Source organism: Lutjanus erythropterus, chromosome 3, assembly GCF_056507025.1.
Source record: "Lutjanus erythropterus isolate fLutEry1 chromosome 3, fLutEry1.hap2, whole genome shotgun sequence".
Lineage (NCBI taxonomy): Eukaryota > Metazoa > Chordata > Actinopteri > Lutjaniformes > Lutjanidae > Lutjanus > Lutjanus erythropterus.
The window spans coordinates 38,651,341-38,670,632 of record NC_139319.1 but is presented as its reverse complement, the minus strand read 5'-3'; the positions used below and the strand labels follow the sequence as shown (position 1 = coordinate 38,670,632).

Genomic DNA, 19,292 nt, shown 5'->3' with positions numbered 1-19,292 from the left:
TGCACTTTAGCTCTGTTCATTCCTCACGATGTTTCTCTCCCACACACACCCACACACCTGTAAGAGAGCTAACAGAGTGTATCATAGTTGGGCAGATATTGCCATGTCAGCTTCTCTGCGCTGTTCATCAGATGCTGACACAGCGATACCTCCGTTTACTTTGAAATTTTCTCTCTGGATTTCTTTCTCATCCGTCTCCGTCTCCCTCGCATACATCTAAGTGGCTCGTTAATATGATTGATCTGTTGTTTTATTTATTTCCTGTTCAGTCTCTGTCGTTGTTGCTGTGCCCTCATTGCAGTGGTGTTCTGCAACTCCCAGAGAGCACCTGTCCACCACCTGTACAGTGGTGGAGGGTAACTGCACTGATATTTGACAGAGTCTCTGTTGGTGGCCATTTTCTTTGTCTCTTCAGCCATTTTGGCTTTCATACTGTTCCACTTCCTAGGCTGTGTATTAAAAACTATTGATGTACGGTATTTAAAAAGGTTGTGACCCACTCATTCAAATGAAAGCTGCTTACCATATAGTGAAAAAGTTTCTATTACATCTTACTCTTTAATCCGATAATACCATTAACTCTCTGTCTACGTAGACGGATAACTTTTAGATTAAATCAAATCACTTCATTTTAAATCATATTTGCATAAAACAGTAAAGCCAATTCTTCATATCACTTTGTTCTATTATAAGCCGAGTGTCCATCCAGATGTTGCACAAATGTTAAACAGATGTTGTCTCCTCTTCCTTCACATCTCTTATATACTGTAAATATACTTTCTTAACTTAAAAAACTTAGTTAAATTTTAAGTTGACTGAAAAGTTTAGATAATTTTGTAATGATTTAAACTGAACTTTTCTTGTCAAACTTGATACTGTATTAAATCAGCAAACATGTCACAAACAATATGCTTAAGATATAAAGTCAAAGCAACAGCTCTTCAGTCACATTGACAAGTACGATAAACTAATTTGATTTCCTCTAATTAACTTGGAGAAATAGAACTTGCATATTTACGTTGAGTTAATGAAAAAAAGATTAGTTAATTCAACTGAATACCTGCATGATTTTTTTTTTACAGTGTAAGAAAAAAGTAAATGCAATTAAATGCAGCTCTAAATACTTTATCTCAATGTCTAGATTAAGATAGATTAGTTTATCATTTGATTTGAAAACAGCCCTGCATAGTCACCTCCAGAACTTGTAACTGTACAAATCTCATTCTGTTTTTATAGCCTGCAGTTTTCCTAATGTTTTCATTTCTTTTTCTACTCTTTCGTTTTCTCCTTCATTGCTCTTGCACGCATCCCTTCCCACTTCATCCTCCCCTCTGTCTCTCCTGTCTTTTATCTCGCTCCGCATTTTGCTGCAGTTCGTTTTCTTTTATGCTGATGACTCAAAATACGGCACCGGGGGCAGCTGCCGGCTGAAGGAGAACTCTGCCTTTCTTTCTCGGCTGCTTGCTTTCTCTCCTCAGATGCCCTTTGTCTGCCTCTCAACCTTTCCCTCCACCTCCTCCTCCTCCCATCCACACTTTCTCCTTTCATCCTTTCCTTTACACCTCATTTTCTCTCCCCCTCTCTTCAGTTTCCTCTTGTCACTCCCTCCATTTTCTCCTCCCTCCATCTTTTCAGCTGTCACCCTCCGTCTCTCTATCCGGTCCCACAGAAACTGCTGGGTAATCCCACTAACTGGAACAGCTCAGTTAATTGGACTCAATAGTTTCTGACAGATTCTCTCCCTCACACTCTCCTTGTTTTTCTAAATACATCTGGTTGTTTTGTCACCATATTCAGACTCCATATCTCTGTCGTCCTTCTCTCCTCTTTTCTTTTTTTCCCTCCTCTTCACTACTTATCTGCTCCTGCCTTTTGCCCTAATCCCTCAGACCACTTTTTTTCCTCTTCATCTTTCTATTTTCTGTTGATGCTTGGTGACAGGTTTCTCTCGTTTCTCTTATTCTCGTTTGCAACACTCAGCATTTTTCTGCCCCTGCCTCTGTACTACGCAGAGGCATTATTTCATGGGATGTTTAACTCCTACAGGGAGTGTAAGAAGGCTTGCGTAAGACATTCCAGGGCTCGTGTCTTGTTGTGTAATAGTCAAAACTCATATTCATGCTGTATGCTCTCTAATCACTTATTATACAGCAACTCTTCACCAGTTCATCTGTTAGTCTGTCTGCTGGTTCTGATCATTTAAAGTTAGACACTCAACTCACCTTAACCCAGCTTTATTTATTTAGCATCTGCCACACACAGTGCAGCCCAGAATGCTTCACAAAGCAATGCAGATTCCTGCCCGACAACAGATGGTGAAGCACCTACTGCAATGCCACCACGACTGCCAGATTGAACCTGACCCCCCTCATATGTTGTCTCTAGCCGTAACAACATTTCAAATTAAAGCAGTTGTTGATCAGTTGAAGTTGACCTGATTATTCTCCAGTGAAAGGCACCAAGCATTGTTGATGATGTACAGTGGTCCTCTAGCTCCAGTTCCAGCTCCACCAGGGCTGGCAACCCCTGAAATCTGATAGGCCACTCCAAGCGCTACACCATTATCCTCAAGTATGATTAGTTATCTGCTGAATGAGAGGTGGGACCTTAGTTTGAACCAACTCTTTGATGGATATTTTTAAATGTGCATTGTTTTCATGATGGAGTGTGGAGGATGAATTTAGGAGGAAAGAGGTAGAATAAAGGTACAATTTCTTTTTGAGGAAGCTTTATATTATATTTGTGTGCTGTCATTCTGTTGTGTTATGATGGTGGGACTATGTATCTTTTAAATCCAGTTTTTAAACATAGGAATGTAAGTTGTGGTTGAAATGTAAAAGAAACAGCTGAAAATACAGAGGGAAAAAAAACGCTTCCTTATAACCATTTTTTCTACCAAAAATGTTTTAGTCAGGGGGCACTTGGCAAAAAAAAAAAAAGGTTTTGAAATGAGCACATTATTGAAAAAAGCTTGCGTAAAAGGAATACATGAAATGCGAAATAGATATTATGAAAAATGTTTAAGTTCCTAGTTTTGTGCTGCAGGCTGAGATGTGGACTCATGACAGGCAATAAATTGTTAATAGTCAGTAAATCCTGGCTGTGGCACCGGAAACATTTGTTCTGTATGCATGAATGAAAAGAGCAGCGAGAGGCCACTTCTTCTTCAAAGCACTCGGGTGCTGTGCAGCTAGCAGAGGGGACACTGGGCGTGTACCCGGAGAGTCTGCAGTCTCAGTTATTTGTAATGAATACTGCAGTGAAATGGTTAATTATGGTCAAGATTGTGCAAAAATGAGTTGTTAAAGGACGTAGTTATCTTTATGTGTTAATGGATCTGGCAGCCTTTTATTGAATACATGGAAGTATGACCTCTATCACCTATGGACTGTTTGAACTGCTTCCACTGTGGGCCAAAAATAAAGTCCAGGTACAATGGTTGAGGTATATAAGTGACAAGTCTGTCACATAAAAACTGTTTTTCAATATATTATTATTATTTCACTCATTCTTAAGAAGTGGGGCAAAACTGTATTTCAAAGAGATTTTTACTCCTCAATTATGCTGGAAAATGTATTTTAAAAGATCAAACTCTTGGCTATTAAACCTTGTAATGGGCCAGCCTGGTTCTTTTTTAAACCAGGAAGTGAGACAGGGGTCCTTGAGGTATAGTATAGCTAATGTTTTTTTATGCCTGATTAAATCATGTTTCTGTAAAGATGATTACAATAGCACATACCTATGTTGTCAGTAGGTAGTTTTAGATTTTGAAGGCTTTTAACATATTTTTTAAATAGTCTGAAGTGGTGATTTTTTTTAACAATAAGCAAACCAAAAATTAAATAAATTACATACATCTCATATATATAAATTCCCTGAAGACATAACATTTCACCAACAATTGGAATTAGAGTCTTGGTATTAATCATTTTTGAAATTTTTTGGTAGAATATGATTTGTACCAATTAATTTACTTTTTGTTTTGATTTTTTTAATTGTTATTATTCATTTATCTCATTATTTTCTGTTGACTATACATTGTGTTGTTGAGGTTTTTAGTGGGAATTTAGTGTACTGTTCTTCTATAGTTGAAAAAGGGAGGTGGATGGGGCAGATGTTAAAAAAAGTAAAAAGAGTTCATGTTAAATGTTCAGTAGCAGCAAAAAGCATAATGGTAAAATTTACAATGAGTCTGAGGTCAGTGTTGATGTAGAGGGAGAGATCATTACAGAGGATCAAAAGAATAAACATGAATATTTTCAAATCCAAACAGACAATTTTGAGAGTAACAATTGCATAAAATGTATACAGTATAAACAATGGCAAATACAGTGAGTGTGATGTGCCAGCAGATAGTGTAGTAGTGGAGTTGTGCTCTCGAGGCCATGTGCGCCGTCACTCTACTGTCATCAGTGACACAGATCAGCAATTATTTGACTCGTGCAGAGATATCAGCAAAACGCCGAGGAGTCCTACCACATTTAAATGAATAAAAATGATAAACCAAAGAATAGTATGTCACACCACATTCGTTTTAACTGAAATATCACAGGGAAGCACAATGAAACAATAAAGAACAAAATACATAAAAAATATAAGAGAGTTACATATAAAGAGTTCTTTATTAACACAAAGATGCAAAAAATAGATTTTCACTTATAGACATTAAGGAAAATGACAATGTTCTACGAATCAGACAATAGCAGCAATGGTGTCCCAGAAGTCCATTTACCTGCTTGTCTTGTGTCTCTCTGACTGCAGTCTGTCTTTACTCGTTTCCCTCACTGTGTCTTACAGACTAATTTGATAGTTTGACATCTCAATCCCAGCGGCCTGCTAGAGCTGTCATTGTGTCTCCTCCTGTAATCCTTTTTTTTTTTTTTACCCCCCCCCCCCCTCTATTTCTCAGGAGGTCCTCCTGATGTGGGCAAGATGCTGGGCGGGGAGGAGAAGGAGGAGGACCCCGACGCAGCGAAGAAAGAGGAGGAGAGACAGGAGGCCCTGAGGCAGCAGGAGGAGGAGAGGAAGGCCAAATACGCCAAGATGGAGGCTGAGAGGGAAAGCATGAGGCAAGGCATCAGGGATAAGGTACGAGAGACAACATTATGTATGTTTAGAATTACATGTGTGTCTAATAACCTGCTGACACAATGAAACTCATGCATGAAGCCAAAACACAAAGAAACAAGTCAGTCAGCCTCGTATCACCTGGAAAACAGCCACCAACACAAAGAAACAGGAAATACATGAAAGATTAATTTTTTTGTTTGTTTGTGTTTTATTGAAGAATGGACACTGCACATTCATTATCATGAGCAATTGTATGGAATACCATTAAAGTTAATATTTAATAAATAAATGAATATATAAATAAATAAGGCATTATGTAAATCCTTAAATAAATAAATTAATAAGTATATACATGTAAATGTAATAGACACATTTACATTTAGAAATTAGTCAGTAGAGTTGAAGAATACATTTTTATCAGTTTTATTTAGTTTATTTAGTTTTTTATGAAGTTTTATTTTAAGATTTTCTTGTTTTAAACTAAATGACTTGTTTCAAATGACTACTTTTATTTATTTCAAGGGACTCTTATTTCATAATTGCACATTTATTTATTATTTCCCAGCTCATTTTTTTATTTCCATTTGTTCGATGCAAACAAAAGGGTTCAGATCAGATCAGAGTAGATCAGAACTCCACTGAAACAAATAGATATGGAATTATGAAATAAGATCCCCATGAAATAAATTATGAAATACAAGTACCCTGAAATAACTAGTGTCTTTTTTTTAAAAAAACAAAAACCTATTTATTTATTTAACTATACTGACTCATTCATTTATATTTATGGGAATTTAGACATTTATTGCCTAATTTTATTTTTATTTCAGCATTTACGTCATAGCCTTGTTTATTTATTTAATATTGAGTAAAATGGCATTCCATCACTTCCATCATGTAAATGTGACATATTTAGCCATACAGCCATGTAAAAACACAGAAAAACAACATATAAAAATCATTTCTAACAATGGATGCAAACAGGCATGTGAAAACTAAACTTGAACAAAAGAAAGAAAAGAGACAAGCGAGAGTAAAAAAATCAACCTGAAAATGTGTCACATGCAGGTTTGGATGATTCTGTGCGCCGTCTTGTCCCGTCTTTTGAAGTTTAAGCAGCTTCTGAAGGCCTCACATTTCAGCTGCATGACAGCAAAACTCTTTTTATACCAGACCTGTGTTTGACCTAGTCTAATATCGCACTATTTGTGTTTGCTTTGATGCTATTTTTAACTTCTTCTGAGATTATAAAATAGATGAGCGGAGCGTCAGGAAGGATTTGGACGGAGCTGAGAGAAGTAGAACAAAACGAGGAGCTGTGATTAATCAGAATACATTTGAATGTTTGGACAGAAATGGGTGGGCAGACAGAGGACTGCTTTAGAAATGCAAACTGCTCTCCAAGATTTCTGCAGAAATTCTTGCTCATTAAATGCTTTAGGTACAACTGTAATAACCTGGATGCAACGACACCAACAGCTCGGTACGAGGTACGATAATTCCTCAACAAAAAGTCCACAACATGATATTTATTGTGATTGAAATCAAAGAAAAATGACAACTTGAAAAAATGAAATAATGTGGTTGTGTTATCAGATTTCTTGTTAAATTAAAGTGCTTCTGTTTTCTTTTGGACACTGGAACAGGACATGGGCAAACATTTGGCATGAATTATCTTTGGCAATAAATATTTGAGTTATGTGAGTAAAACTGCAAAACAAAAACAACGGAGGAGTCAGTAGCAATTGTTTTATGAAGTAAAATAAAAATAATAAATAAAATAAGTAGCCATGTAATATTATGGTGGCTATTATTGCAGTACAGTACAGTTTTTATTGCAATAATTTATATTTGATATATTAAATATATCAATTGTAATATCCAGGTTTGGGAGAGTTAATTTAAAAATGTATTCCAATATGATTACTAATTACTTATTAAAAAATGTAACCTAAGTCAAGTATTAAGTAGAATATTTAAGTAATGTAACTTGATTACTTTATGTTACTTTTGGATTACTTCAATACCAAATATGGTTAAACTGTTTAGCCTAATATGATGTTTAATGTTTATTGTAGGTTTATTAATTGTTTGCCCAGCTATTTCCTGTGTTATGTCCACTCTGGGCTACTGTAGAAACATGGTGCAACATGGCAGTCAGAGGACCTGCTCCCTCTGTAGATATAAACAGAGCTGGCTCAGATTACTTTGAAATGTATTCAGTTATATCACTGTTTTTACAATTAATAATCTAATCAGAATATGTTTGGATTACTTAAGAATCAAAAATTTAAATATTGCACCTAATACTGAAAAACTGGATGCAATGGAGTTCCACAAAAGCTCTTTTTCTCTTTTTGAACATCTCAAAACATTTTGAGTGCAAATTAAATGCATTTTATCATAGATGTCTTTTTTGTGGAGCGGTTTCTTAAGAAACTCCTTATGTCAGACGAGTGTTTGAGTTAATAGAACACTGGTCAGAATCTAAAAACTGCCATGTTTTGAAGATGTAGTAAAAAATGTAATGAAGTAATCCTTAAAAAGGTCACTATAATCTAAATTAACATTTTTCAAATGTAATCTGGGCTGATTATAGTTACTTATCTAATGTAATCTGATTACATTATCTTGATTACATGTAATCCATAACTCCCCAACCCTGATTATAATGAGCTCATTCTAAGGTTACAAAAACACAATAATGTGATTATATACTAATGAAAACATACTAGTACTACATACTATATTCTATTTCTGATATATTCTGCTCCATAAATCTTATGCCTAAATTCCAAAAGGTGCAGTTGTACATTTTATTTTATTGTATTTAGCCATGAAGCCTGTTTCTCCATGGTGGAAACACAAAGAGCAAGGAAACATGACCTAATCAACAAAATCTGAGCAAGTAAACATAATCAGGCGGGCAAAACACTCCGTTACGGAAACGCTGCTGGTGAGGCTTGTGGCCGTGCGGAGGAGTTAGTATTTGTGTTATTCAGTATAATGTGTATTTTATTGTCTGCTTTGAGCACAGCTGCAGTCAGTCTTTAAGTTGTCTTCTCCACGAGGCTGTGGTGCAGGCTGCAGTGTAAGCACTTCACTGCGGAGACGGTGTGGAAGACAGGCAGTCTGAGGGTGGGGCAGGTCTGAGGGGAATACTGTGAATCAAGCAGGATGAAGAGCGGCACTTCTCCCCTGGCTCCTCACCTCCTCTATTCTTAAGTTCTCCCACAGGAAAACAAAGAGTGAGGAACAACTCCCAATGCGCTCGTTACCGGAAGGTTTCTGTCAGCTTCCTCCACAGCTTCATCCCACTGTTCCAGATACTGCGAGAAATGTCCATATTGCAGATGATGTCTTTAACCTTTATCGAACTTTTACTGAATATAATGGATGACAAAGCAAACAGTGCCATGTGTAAAGCATCCAGTTGTTGGGAAATTTTGACACTGATAACAATTGGATATTTTACAAAAGCACAGTCTTATGTTCTGTCTCAGATTCTGCCTTTGCTAGTGAGGAACAGTGGTGGACCTTGCAGCATTTTTTCAAACCTGGTGCCCTCATGTTCAAAAAATGGTGCAAAATGTGCCCTCTTAAGTGCCCTGAGTGTCCTTCTAGTGGATAAAACCTGATAAAGTACCCTCTAAAGTGTCCTTCCAGTGGACAAAATCTGATAAAGTTCCATTCAGATGCCCTTCTAGTGGACAAAATCTGATAAAGTATGCTTTAGGGTGCCCTTCCAGGTGAGAAAACATGATAAAATGCTCTCTAGTGTGCCCTTTTAATGTACAATACATAATAAAGTGCCCACACAAGTGTCCTCTAGTGTGTCCTGCCAATAGATAAAACACATTACAGCTTTGGGCACGCTGGTACCCCATCACATACAGTTAGTGCCCTTTTTATTTTCTCCACTACTGGTGAAGAATAATATTTCCATAATTCCACCCTTTTTTAATGCAGCTTTGGTATCTCAACAGTTTTCAAAGCGTGTGTGATTTTTGTTGTGTGCCTTTGTAAAACAAATACATACTGCAGAATTTTGACACGCACTGTCATAGTGTGAACACTGGAAAACAGAACAAGACATCTACTGTGTTTTTGACATATTCGAAGCTGAAAGACACAGACAGGAACAAGAGAAGGAGACAGATGAAGGGTTTGCAGCCGCTCAAAACACAAAAACAGAAAAAGGCTCCATGGGATGAAACATTGTTGAATAGGATGGATGAGGAGCAGTACATGTGCATTATGCTGCATTCATTTTAGATTATTGTAATTACATGTTGAGTTGGAATTTCAAAGCGGATCCACGTTATATCTGACTTGGAGCTTAAAAAGGCAGAAGTGGCTGTTTTCTAAGCAAATCATATCACTTATTATTCAATATAATTAAAGCCAAATATAATAAATGTAGCATTTTATTATCAACGCATGGTATTTTTCACCCCTCTCCCTCACCCACGCCCACACACACACACACACACACACACACACACACATACAGACACCAAACTGTATGACATCCCATGCTTATGATGCTACAAGCTGAACTGTTGACTCAGCACAACTTGGTGTCAAGCTTTTAGGGTCAGAAGGCAACTCACTTCTTAAAGCTGCCATAATAGATTTTTTTGGCCACTTGGGCGGAAAAGACGCTCCACAACAAGCTAAGAAAACATAAAGGAATAGCAGCGGCCACTGGGATGTACAAAGAGTAAAGAGTAGTGCATTAGTACAGTGCATAGACTATAATAAAGCCTTGAGTTTGGCATTGTGGTTGCACCCACCTTGTTTGAATTGAGACCATATTTTTAGGGTGGAGCTGAGGAGGACATGCATTTCTATTCCTTTATTCTTATTGGATCAGACTGAGAACTGAGACACATTTTGGTAGCGACTTGTTAATCATAAATTAGCCACACTCTAAAGCATTCCCTGATTTATCATCTATTTTACTCTCAGTGGAACCATAATCTACTAAATGAACATCATGCTGTATTAAAAAAGACTTTAAAATTCTGATTGAGACCATAAACTCAATAGGAAAGTGTTTATTGAGGTGATAAATCAAGTGAGAACTAGGTCATCTTTTTGCAACCAGTGGAGTCGCCCCCTGCTGGCCAAAGAAAGAAAGACAGCAGGTATTAGTCACTGGCGCAGTGGCTTGTCTTTTCAAACATCCACTTATTATACTGTCTATGTGTAGCGGTCACTGTTTAATTTGCAGGTAGGGCTGTGACGATAACTGTATTACCACAATACCGCAGTCATGTGATGCCTACTGCAGGGTTTAGCTCATTAGTGCCATCAGTGCAAATTTTAGTTTAAAGGGTTAGTCTCATGTTGAGATCACCGCATGGCTCAGAAAAATCTCAGGATCAGTGATATTGCGCACAAGTCAGAAACGCAGCCTGACGCAGGTATACAACATTGTTAAGGTACAACTCTGGCATTAAAATTCCCTTCAAAATAAAATTCAGACCAATGATAGTAATGAGCTCAGCCCCACATCACTCCTGTGTAAAGTGCTATAATTATTTTTTTCCTAACCTGAATTTCCTCTGCGTCCTTCACTCTTCTAACTTTCAAATATTCATATTTCTGTGTTTAACCACCAGTATGGCTTAAAAAAGCGCGAGGAGGCCGAGGCCGAGGCCGCCGCCGCCGCTGAGGAGCCCGCCGCCGGCAGCTTGACCCGACCCAAGAAGGCCGTGCCGGCCGGCTGCGGCGATGAAGAGGAAGAGGAAAGCATCATGGACACAGTGATGAAATACCTGCCAGGCCCGCTGCAAGACATGCTGAAGAAGTAGGCTAGCTCGCTAGCTAATGCTAACGTTATCTAGCTTAGTTCATGGGCTACACTCACAAGGTTGGCTTGACATGACATTACATAACAGATGTGAACTTTGCTCTGTAAGTATATGAAATGAAGTTTGATCCAGCTTGGTTTTGTGATGTTGGGATAAATCAAAGTTTCACGGTGGGGGAAATAAATCAGATGTGAAGCAGCAGTGTGACTGTAGCCATTAGATTAAGCTAGGTTGAGCCAACAGCCAGGTGAACGTTAGCTTGACTGATGTTAACGTTAGCTATGTTACACTAATGGAGCTAACGGCAAGCAGAGGGGCTAAAAACACAATGTTAGATGGTTTATCCTTCTAGTCTAAGACGTTTTAAACCCCTTTTTCTCTCCTCTGTGATAGCTGCAGAGCTCTCTCGCAGCACTGAAAAATACTATCCCTGTTCACTCGATTTGTACATAAATAAATGAATACATTACAAGCCTCAAGGTGGGAAACAATCATAAAATATTATATGAAATTATTATACTAACTGTGTGTCTGTCTCTAAAATAATAAAAAAAAAGATGTGATAACTTGATAAGCCATATTTTAAAATGGAAATTTAAAGATTACTGTTGTGTGCTCCTAAAGCTACTGTTTTGTGTCCGACCATGTCTAAAATTTATGTCAAACTTTTTGCACACAGTGTTACACATTCTCTGTCAGACCTGTCGTCTATCTCCCCTCCACGCCCAACATCGACGTGTAATGACATCCACGTAGTGTATAGTGTTTAAAACTGTTTCTATTCCCCTGTTCAGTGCGTCTCCTTCTCATGTCTTGCATGCCATTTGTCTGGTTTGTTGTGTGAATATGTACCAACTCACCCTCCCCCAACCCCTTTTATCCTCTTCTTTATCATGCAAAAAATATTAAGGCAATAACTCCTTAGTTTTGAGTGTGTTTTCACTACCATGTCAATATAACCGTTAATAATATCAGTAATAAAATGGAAAAAAAAGATATGTATGCATTCAGGAAATTTCATTTACAGGTTTGCAGGGTTTTCTTTTTTTTTTGTTGTTTTGATGAAGAATGACCGTGTAGCCGTTCATACAACAGCCAAAACCTTAAGCTTTCAGCCATAAAACCCAAACTTACAGTATATATACTATTACTATCAGGATCTACTACTTTGGAGAACACTGAATGGATCTGTGTGAATAAATAAGATGTGTATTTATGATTTTTAAGCTATAATAAGCAGTATTGACTTGAAAGTGGACTACAAGTCCGGAGTTTGCATCATTTGAGAGAAAGAGATCACCCTGATTTAGTTACACAGCGAAGCCGGGAGTGTTTTAAAAGGAGACGTGGAGTGATGCTTCATTCAGTTCTACTTATTGTTGGTTTCAGTGTGAGAATGAACTGCTGAGGGCGACGTGGAATGCCATGAGCAATAAAGGATTATCATGTATGTTTCTGCCTGAGATTCAATAAAAACTTAAAACCTTGTTCACAGACATTAAAGACGTGTCGTCTTCTGTTCTCTGATGTGGTTTTACCTTCAAAACAGGCAGGGAAAAGGCAGGTGAACAATACAAGTGGTGTTTATTCATCTACATAGTTGTGGTGTGTGTTGCTATATTTTGGAGATATCAGCCATATGCCTTATTTCAAATATGAATTCAATGGTGCCAAAGTGCCAAAAAAATAAATTTGAAAAACTCAACAGCAGTGTCTTTTTCCAGAAATCCTGACCCGTTCCTCAGTATAATCACCAGACCTTGTTGTGTGCATGTTCATCAAGGAACTACTTTTCTTCTGTGGTTGAATCTACCAGAACCACTTTTTTCCTACAATAGAACTGCCATGAACCTGCTCACTACAAGGTCTGTGGGCTATCTTGAGTAACCAGGTCATGATTTCTGGAAAGAGACATTGCTGTTAAATTTTTCAAATGTATCTTTTTTGGCGTTTTGAGCACCACGAGCCGAGTGCCATTTAGTCCCATTAGATACGGCCCGCGAGATAATTTCATGTGTCTATTATGAATGGCCCGTCGGTAAATAGCACTCCCACCACTCATACTACAAGTCCCACAATGCACTGCGTCAGCTGCCGCGCAACTCGAGAAGTAAATCAGCTCGCAGTCGCGAAGACGCGAGTTTCTGTCAAACGACAATGTAAACAGGTTTGTCTGTTTAGGCAACTGACTCAGTGCAAAGAAACACAAGTATATGAGGAGGGAGATGAGCTGCAGCTCCACCTGAAACCAGGTAAGAATAAAAATAAGACTGACCCACAGCAGAGAGAGAGAGAGAGAGAGAGAGAGACAGAGACACAGAGAGAGAGAGAGAGAGAGAGAGAGCGTGTCAATATGGACACGTGTCGACTTGATATAAAAAAAACTTTTTATGATCATGAATCATAATATTAATGTACACTTCTGTGGCGCGAGATTTTTTTTACTCCAAGTCTGATTTGTGTACTTTTAAATACTTAATTACTGCATTATTGTAAGTCATGATGAAGAGTCTCCTCTTCATCTCCTCCATGCGTGTCAGTGTGCAGTAGTTTAACCTTTTCATAAAATACTGCTGGTTCTGTGGTGTTACATTTGAAATCTGAAGCCTGCAGTGCGCCATACAAGCTACAGTTGACTTTTCTATTGAAGTTTTCAGTGTGTTTTGGCCTTAATGTTAAATTGAGCAGGTCAATATGTTCATCTGTACCTGATGGGCTGATGGGTTTGTAATATTATTATATGAGCATATTTTTTTATGGCAAACTGCCATTTTCAAATGTAAATTGGATATGTGAGCTTAAATATTCTGATCTGAAATATTCTCGTTTTCCTTTGTTATTGTTGAAGAAAAAAAAAATTTTATTTGCTACACATATATATGAACATGTATACACACACGCAGTCTAGTAGATCCTTGTCCTCCTCGTGCTGAGTCCTCCTCGTGGTGTAGGCTCGTAGCACTAAGGACCTTGCCTAAGGGCCTTCACTGTAGTATTGCACTGACATAGTCAGTAGCATTAACCGCAGCTGCTACATATATATGGATGTTATATACATGTGTGTATTTATATGTATACACACACAATGCCTTAATCAGGCCATCCATGTTCCAGTAGATCCTTGTCCTCCTCGTGCTGTAGTCCTCCTCGTGCTGTAGTCCTCCTCATGGTGTAGGCTCGTAGCATTAAGGACCTTGCCTAAGGGCCCTCACTGTAGTAACCAGCTGCTACATATATATGAACATGGATGTCATATACATGTGTGTATTTATATATACACACACAATGCCTTAACGGCCATCCACGTTCCACACCATTAGTGGTGGAGGCTCGTAGCACTGAGGACCTTGCCTAAGGGCCCTCACTGTATAGATGGTAATGCTCTGACTGGGATTCGTACCCGGGGCGTCTGTGTCATAGTCAGTAGCATTTACCATTAATCTATACAGCTGCTACGCGCATGATGAGGTATGAACATGTATATATATGTGTGTATTTATATATGTATGTATACACACAGTGCGTGGAACATGTATATATATATATATGTGTGTGTGCATTTATATATGTATGTATACACACGTCGTCTGTGTCATAGTCAGTAGCATTAACCACTAAACAGCTGCTACACATATATATATTCATTTTCATATATATATACATATATACATATATACATGACAGGCACCCCGCAGCTGTTTAGATGAGTAAGTAATGCTACTGACTATGACACAGTAGACCCGGGTACGAATCCCAGTCAGAGCATTACCATCTATACAGTGAGGGCCCTTAGGCAAGGTCCTCAGTGCTACGAGCCTCCACCACTAATGGTGTGGAACGTGGATGGCCGTTAAGGCATTGTGTGTGTATATATAAATACACACATGTATATGACATCCATGTTCATATATATGTAGCAGCTGGTTACTACAGTGAGGGCCCTTAGGCAAGGTCCTGACTGGCGGCCCGCGGTCCTAGTCCGGACCCACACGCCGTCCTATACGGACTCGGACCTATAACCAATAAATTATTAAGAATTTAAATTTTGACGGGACGCTTCTATTTTAACTGGCGCAGCTTTTCTAGTCTTTCCGGCGCTGGTTTAGCTGATCAGATCTGTTGTTAATTACGGAGTTTATTACAACAGAAACTGACGTGATGGTTAATGACATCGACACCAACCAGATGCACTTATAAAACGAAACAACTGTATAAGGAGGCCTAAACGTAAAACAGGAGAGTCTGTGTTTCTCTGAGAGAAACTTTCAGACCTTCTCACAGCAGAGTGAACAGGTGAGGGAGGAGAGGAGGGCAGACTGATCACTAATCAATCACTGATACCGTCGTCCTCTCGGACTGATTAAAAAAAAATGCCAAAATTGGTGACAAATCAAACCTGGGTGTCCACACAAATAAAGTGTTTGTGTGAAACACTGCAGAGTGAAACATCGTGCTGTTTACAGACAGTCTGCTGTCTGTAGTTTGACAGAGAGACAGAGGGTCGTGTCTAGAAGGCAACCCTAGACCTGCGAAAGATCGCGCGAGTTTGATATTTTAGTAGGAATAACGAAGACAAATCTCGCGAGAGTTGTGCAAATAAATAGTTACCTTCTAGACACGACCGAAAAAGGTGCGCAGCTCCAAAAATAGAAAATCATGTCGTAGTGCCAAAGTTTTTAATGTGGCGGGCCGCCATAAATAAAACACTATTCACTGAGTCACAGAGAGTCACTGAAACACTGATCACTGACCTGCTGTGATGGAAAAAATACTCACATTCTTATTTGGGTATTTTTACATTGCGGTATTAGTGTTTTTACTTAATTACAATTGAAATATTTTGCATGTTATTGTTTCCTTTTTTGAAAAATCTATATTTTTATTGCTGTTGTTGTACTTTAATGGTATCCTTATTGGTATTTTTTGATGACTAAATACAGACCTGCAAACTCGTAAGAGGAGAAAAAGGTGTCATGTTGGTAAACCAGTCCTCTGTCCTCTGGTGGTCTGGGAGCGTCTGTCCTGCTCCAGAAGAAAAATGTTGTTACTTTAACATGTGAACAAAACATTCTGGTGACTGTTCCATCTTCTGTTTGTGGTTTCTGCAAACATTACTACCTTTACTTTTACCTTTGTGCTAAAGTAAATACAGTAAAAGTAAATCTACATTAAAAGTAAAGTTACTTTACTGAGTATGTTTACGTTAGCAATTTATAGTTGTTCATTTAATAGACCTGTCTTATCTTCTCTTTTGTATATTACCATTTTTCTTAAATAAAACAAAAGTAATTTAATAGAAAAAAATGCAGAACACGCAATATTTCTTATCTGATTACTCGATTAATCGGCAGAATAATCGATAGATTATGCTTTAATTTTACTGGTCCGGCCCACTTGAGATCAAATTGGGCTGAATGTGGCCCCTGAACTGAAATGAGTTTGACACCCCTGCATTAGAGTATACATGTAATGGAGAGAAGACAGACCTCTAGATCTCTACAGCTGATATCTCTACAACACACAGCAAAATAGATGGATAAATAGCAGTACAGGGCAGAGGTTCCATTCCATTAAGGTCAAACAGAGTAAGAACACTGCAACTGTTGGTTAACTGGAAAGGCTCTGCTACACTAAATGGAATAGAACCTTTAAGGTACAATAGCTAAGAGTTTTAGTTTAAAGCATTTGAAAATTAAAGACTCAAAAATCAAATCCTCAATAACCTCACCTAGTACCTTGTACCTAGTACCTAGTAGTGAGTATTTAAAAAGTACCACTGGCTCTGGTGACTCAAACATGTCTCAGTCTCTCTCGGGAGTTGCGACTGCAACAGTTAACACAAACCTATTCCTGTGAAACCTATTCCTAACCAATTCCTGTGAATTCTGCACGTTGCAATTTTGTCCAATCACAGAAACTATTCCACAAATTTGACCAATCATGGCAGCCTCCTGCGAGTTCCGGCAATTATAGCGGCCCCAAATAAAGAAGATTTTGTTACACTTTTTGTAAATGCACCCTTTTGGTAAGGTTACTTACTTACCTTACTTTTTTTTGTTTGTTTTTCAGTTGTCACTTGCTCCCACACTTTTCAAAAAACAACGCAGCATACACCACAATTTCTTGATGCCTGGACATGTTCGATAAAGCTGCTCGACGGAGCATCCATATTTCCACTGGTAGTGATATTTGACACTTAAGACAGTGGAGCTGACACGCTCTCAGCAAATCTGGGTGCATGGTTAATAACACGTTTCTGTGGTGTGACAGACTCAAAACACACATTTGGCGATGCTTTATACAGACTTTAAGACTTTCATTTCAAAAAAGTAAGGAAAAAACACTTATACTAGTAGCAAAATTATGTCTCAGTTCAACAAAATTGTGTATATTTGATGCTAATTCCTATCTTCCAATGTGCTACTTGACTTTTAATTGGTATTAAGAAAATATCAGTCTGTAGACATCCTGCTCTCAGATTGATCACTCTGATATCCTGAGCAGTACCTTAACAAGTCAGCACCGGCCGTTAATACAAGATTATCAAACCAGGCCCTGTCCATCACAGTCAAACATGATATACCCTAATGTCAGTGAATGAAAGAAGTGAAAGCATGAGCTTTGAAACAACCAACAACAGTGAAATGCACAGCAGTGATATAGAGGAGGAGTCATAACAGCAAGGCCAAGGTAGTGATAAACTGGTCTGTCTGACAAAATCGGGTGTTGGAGCATCATAACAGATTTAAGCATCGTCACTGTCAGAGAAACTTCTCACATATGAAAACTAACAGGTGACAGCTTCAACTTTACATGGATGAAAAACAGAAAGGTTAACAGGTGACAGCGCACCTGCAAACAGATGAAAACTAACAGGTGACAATGCACCTAGTATGAGTCAGTAAACTATAAACTCATAAAAAACTTAGTTTGTGTTATTGTACTGTGTTTTTATTTAGTGAATGTCAGGAAGTATATGAACTAAGTGTCTTGTCTTAGTAAGTACTCTTAATACCATCCAAACAACAGACGGTCACAAAGAGTGGTAGTTTCAAATTGATATGTTGTTTTATAAAGTTTAAGTCTGTTGAATTTTTAGTGGCAGGCCTTTACTTGCACATATTGTACTTAGCAATAGTTCACCCAAAAATTAAATAAAAAATAAATTAAATTAAATTTCACTCAATATCTACTCACCCCTGTGCTGATGTGATGATGGGTGAAGATCTCCAGTTCAGAAAACACTCCTGGAGCTTCAGTGGAAAACAGCGTTGCAGCCAAATCCAGTACAATTGAAGTGAATGGTGACCAGTTTTAAAAAGGTAATAAAAGAACACAAAAAATCCACGTCTTCATACTGCTCCTGTGGTGTAATCCAAGTGGTGTGATCCACGTGCACACACCTGAAGCGGGAACACAAAATCTCGCCCAAGCGGCGCGGCTGCAGCAAAGAAATGATGATCCTCTTCTCTGTCGAAGTCCTCAGACATTTTCTTCTTTGCTGAAAGTTTGCGAAGTCAACTGCGCGCGTAACAAGTCACTATTTCTGAGCAGATCGCTCTCTGTTGTCTCTCTGTCGCTTCCAGGTAGCATGTAAACGAAGATGTGAAGGTATCGCAAGATCTCGTTTATCTCGTGTTGCGGTTGGGCGAGAAGTTTTAAGTTTTTAAGAGCTATTGCTGTCACTGTGCCATATAGCTGGTAAGAGACTCTATAATAGTTTTGAGCTACATAAAAGCATGTTTTAATTCACACAGTGAATCTACAGTTCACCCAGCTTAGCACTTTAAACATTGTGTGTTATTGCTGTTTTCTTGTCTCATTTTGTACAATGTGCTTTGGCACTACTGTATTTTATTATGGTCATGACTTTGAATTTGATATAAAATAAAATCTTTATTGGGAACAAGCTCCAGCATAAAACAATAAACTCTGAAGAAACCAGAAGTAGGTTTTGATCACTGCATTTAGACAGAGACGGACAGTCTAACTGACAGTCTAACTGAAATGACTTGATGTATTTCTTCTATTTTGCCACAGAGTGTCACTGTTGTTCTTATATAGGACAACACTGCACTAGTATATATTCAGGTAAAACATCAAATCAAATACAGATAAAGTTTAGTAACAAAGATGTTGCAGAAAGGTTATTTTCAAGCCTTATTTATTTCATAAACAAAAATTCAACCAAAAAAGGTGAACTATCTAACAAAACACAGAGTCAAGCATTAAAATATGAGAAAACATGAGACAGAAGAAAAGAACAGGACACACAAAGACTGTGAATGGCAGAAGTCTTCGTCCTCTTTTACCTTCAGCATCCAACAAGGAAATGTTTACATCCACATTTACCATGTGTTGAACAACCCCACTGCACTGACGGCAAAATAACAAAGCAGTGAT

General features: G+C 38.1%; 1 protein-coding gene across 1 annotated transcript in view; it reads left to right on the top strand.

Annotated features, from left to right (window-relative positions):
- The window catches only part of cplx2a (complexin 2a), a 33,466-nt gene extending 22,424 nt beyond the window's left edge, over window positions 1-11,042 (top strand). Inside the window, exons 3-4 of the mRNA XM_084716104.1 lie at window positions 4,910-5,088; window positions 10,698-11,042. Of these exons, the coding sequence (XP_084572230.1) occupies window positions 4,910-5,088; window positions 10,698-10,889 (371 nt within the window). The 3' untranslated portion in view covers window positions 10,890-11,042. The remainder of the gene's footprint in view (window positions 1-4,909; window positions 5,089-10,697) is intronic.
- Window positions 11,043-19,292: the final 8,250 nt, after the last annotated feature.